The sequence below is a fragment of the Alnus glutinosa genome, chromosome 1 (genome assembly GCF_958979055.1).
Source record: "Alnus glutinosa chromosome 1, dhAlnGlut1.1, whole genome shotgun sequence".
Taxonomy (NCBI): Eukaryota; Viridiplantae; Streptophyta; class Magnoliopsida; order Fagales; family Betulaceae; genus Alnus; species Alnus glutinosa.
Genome location: NC_084886.1, coordinates 9,820,830 through 9,823,862, shown reverse-complemented (window position 1 = coordinate 9,823,862; position 3,033 = coordinate 9,820,830). Strand labels below are relative to the sequence as shown.

Here is a 3,033-nt window from a genome sequence, read left to right as displayed (position 1 = left end):
CTCTCACAATCGTTTATTCAAATTGTCTCAAATTCAAATATAATTTGAGAAATTCTTACCGTTAAACAGTCAAAGAACACTAACATCCGTGAAAGGCATTGAAGGGCATCATTCATTTATTTGTCGAGACAACTTGGAAAGTAAATATATATATATTCTTTTCTTTTCTTTTCTTTTGCCAGGCCCTAATTAACTAAAGAGAATTATATTAATTACACGACTGTCATAAAATCTTGCTGGCCCAAAGAAGATAGTTTACAACTTGGGTTATAATGGTGACAGGTTGAATACAATTCTCTTAACATATGCAATGAATTTGAGACGTTACCAACGACTCCAATTACCAATTGTTAAGGTTTGAATTATTTGGATTAGGTTTAGGTGCCATAAAAAAAAAATTTACAGCAATTAAGCCAAATTCGTTTAATTAATATTCAAATCCTCTTCTTTTATGCATGTTTTCAAGTTTTATTTTAATAAACAACCACAAAATTTGAATTTACGAGATTTACGCTTATTAAATTACTATTTATTTTAAAAATTTAAACTAATAAAAATTGTTGATTTAATTATTTAATAATATTCTAATAGCTATTCCACATTCGATCTGTTCAAAATAATGGAGCATTTCATATATATATATAATCAACTATAGCTTATGATTTAAGCATTGCAAATTAATTAAACTGGGAAATTTGCTGGATTTTTCTCCCTCTTTAGTTTTTGAAATAAAATCGTTTTTTTTAATTATTTTAAATGAACTGAAAATAAGTCATTTAATAGTAAGGATTAAATTTTAGTAACGATAGGATCCTATAGTACTTTTCATATGAATAATTTAGGATTCAATTGTTAATCCTTTTTAGGTGGCATTTTTTTTTTTATATAAAAAAAAAAAAAAGTTTTAGAATTACGTCAAGATAAAAGTAAGTTTTAATATTTTAATATTTTTTATTTTATAAAGTTTTATTATTTTATAAATATTTTACATTTTATGTTATTTATTTTGAAAATAAAAAATGGTTAACAAAATAAAAGCCCAGAATGCGTAACAAAGTTGATCACGAGCGCATATTTAATTTGTTAATATTAAAAGCTTGTTTTCTTGTCGGAAAGAAGATAATTTCCAAATCTCAGGCCGTTCTCCAAATCGTCATCACAAACGTCATAACCCCTATTCCCTCATCCTTTATATGCGACCCTTCTGCGCCCTCACTTTGCATGTCCACTGATTTGAGCAAACCAGTCCCATTTTCACAGGCACTCACAGGCACACCATCATGGCCCGCCCCCACTTCCTCCTCGTAACATTTCCTGCCCAAGGCCATATCAATCCTGGCCTCCAATTCGCCAAGCGCCTCATTCGCTGTGGAGCGCATGTCACCTTCGTCACCACTGTCGCCGCCCGCCGACGCATGAGCAAAATCCCCGCTCCTGGCAACTTGGCCTTCACCACCTTCTCCGATGGCTACGACGACGGGTTTAAACCCGGTGACGATGTCGGCCACTACATGTCCGAGCTCAAGCGTTGTGGCTCCCAAGCTCTCACTGAACTTGTCGTATCCACTGCAAACGAGGGTCGCCCATTTACGGGCCTAGTCTACACGATCCTCCTCCCTTGGGCTGCGGACGTGGCGAGTGGACTTCACCTCCCGTCAGCACTTCTTTGGATTCAACCTGCCACTGTTTTGGACATATACTACTACTACTTCAATGGTTATGGAGATGTCATCAGGAACAGCAGCAATGACTCCTCATGTTCAGTAGAATTACCGGGACTGCCATTGTTCACCAGCCATGACCTGCCCTCCTTTTTGCTTGCTTCAAATACGTATACTTTTATGCTCCCAACATTTCAAGAGCAACTTGAAGCTCTTGAAAAAGAAAGCAAGCCGAGAATACTGGTAAATACCTTTGATGCACTGGAGCCCAAGGCCTTAAAAGCAATCGAAAAGTTCAATTTGATTGGGATTGGGCCACTAATTCCATCTGCTTTTCTGGATGGAAAAGATCCATCGGATACTTGTTTTGGAGGAGATCTTTTCCAAACCTCCAAGGATCACTACATCGAATGGCTCAACTCTAAGCCCAAATCATCCGTTATTTACGTGTCGTTCGGGAGCTTGTTGGTGTTAGCCAAGCAACAAATGGAGGAGATTGCACGCGGATTGTTGGATTGTGGGCGCCCCTTCTTGTGGGTCATAAGAGCTAAGGAAAATGAAGAAGAAGAGAAGGAAGAGGATAAATTGAGTTGTAGAGAGGAATTAGAAGAAAAGGGAATGATAGTGCCATGGTGCTCTCAGGTGGAGGTTTTGTCGCACTCCTCATTGGGATGCTTTGTGACACATTGTGGGTGGAATTCAACTTTGGAGAGTTTGGTTTCTGGGGTGCCGGTAGTGGCGTTTCCCCAGTGGACGGATCAAGGGACAAACGCAAAGCTGATCCAGGACGTATGGAAGACGGGAGAGCGGGTGACTGCAAATGAGGATGGGATTGTTGAAAGTGATGAGATCAAGAGGTGCTTGGAATTGGTTATTGGAGGTGGAGAGGAAGGGGAAGAAATGAGAAGGAATGCTAAGAAATGGAGGGATTTAGCTAGGGAGGCCACCAAGGAAGGTGGCTCTTCGTATGAGAATCTTAAATCCTTTGTCGATGAAATTGGAGAAGATTGTTAGAAGAGTCACGTATATATGTTTGCTGATGAAAACATTAATTTAATTGCCTTATTAGGCTTAATTGTTGTTGTTATATAGGGATGAATTCGTGGGGTTATATTGAATGCATGTAGCTCGATCGGTAGAATTTACCTTTTGATTTTGAAAGCCACTCGGACTCTCTAAGTAATCAAAAATGTTATAACGATGATGATCTTCAACATTAAATACTGACTTCTTATTATCTGCTTCCACGGCAGTTTTATTCGTTTGAAAAAATTATGAGCTAACCACTCCTTAAGCGTGCAAATCAGCAACATTAATAGCATTTTGTGGGTTGCTGCGGAGACTTTTGTATTCGAAATCTTGTTGGTTCTTT

The 3,033-nt window shown here is 38.1% G+C and overlaps 1 protein-coding gene across 1 annotated transcript; it reads left to right on the top strand.

The window, feature by feature from the left end:
* The first annotated feature begins 1,210 nt into the window (after positions 1 to 1,210).
* Positions 1,211 to 2,826, top strand: LOC133871557 (phloretin 4'-O-glucosyltransferase-like). The gene has a single exon (XM_062308989.1). It carries the CDS (start codon positions 1,281 to 1,283, stop codon positions 2,673 to 2,675), a length of 1,395 nt encoding a protein of 464 aa, XP_062164973.1. The 5' UTR covers positions 1,211 to 1,280; the 3' UTR covers positions 2,676 to 2,826.
* Positions 2,827 to 3,033: the final 207 nt, after the last annotated feature.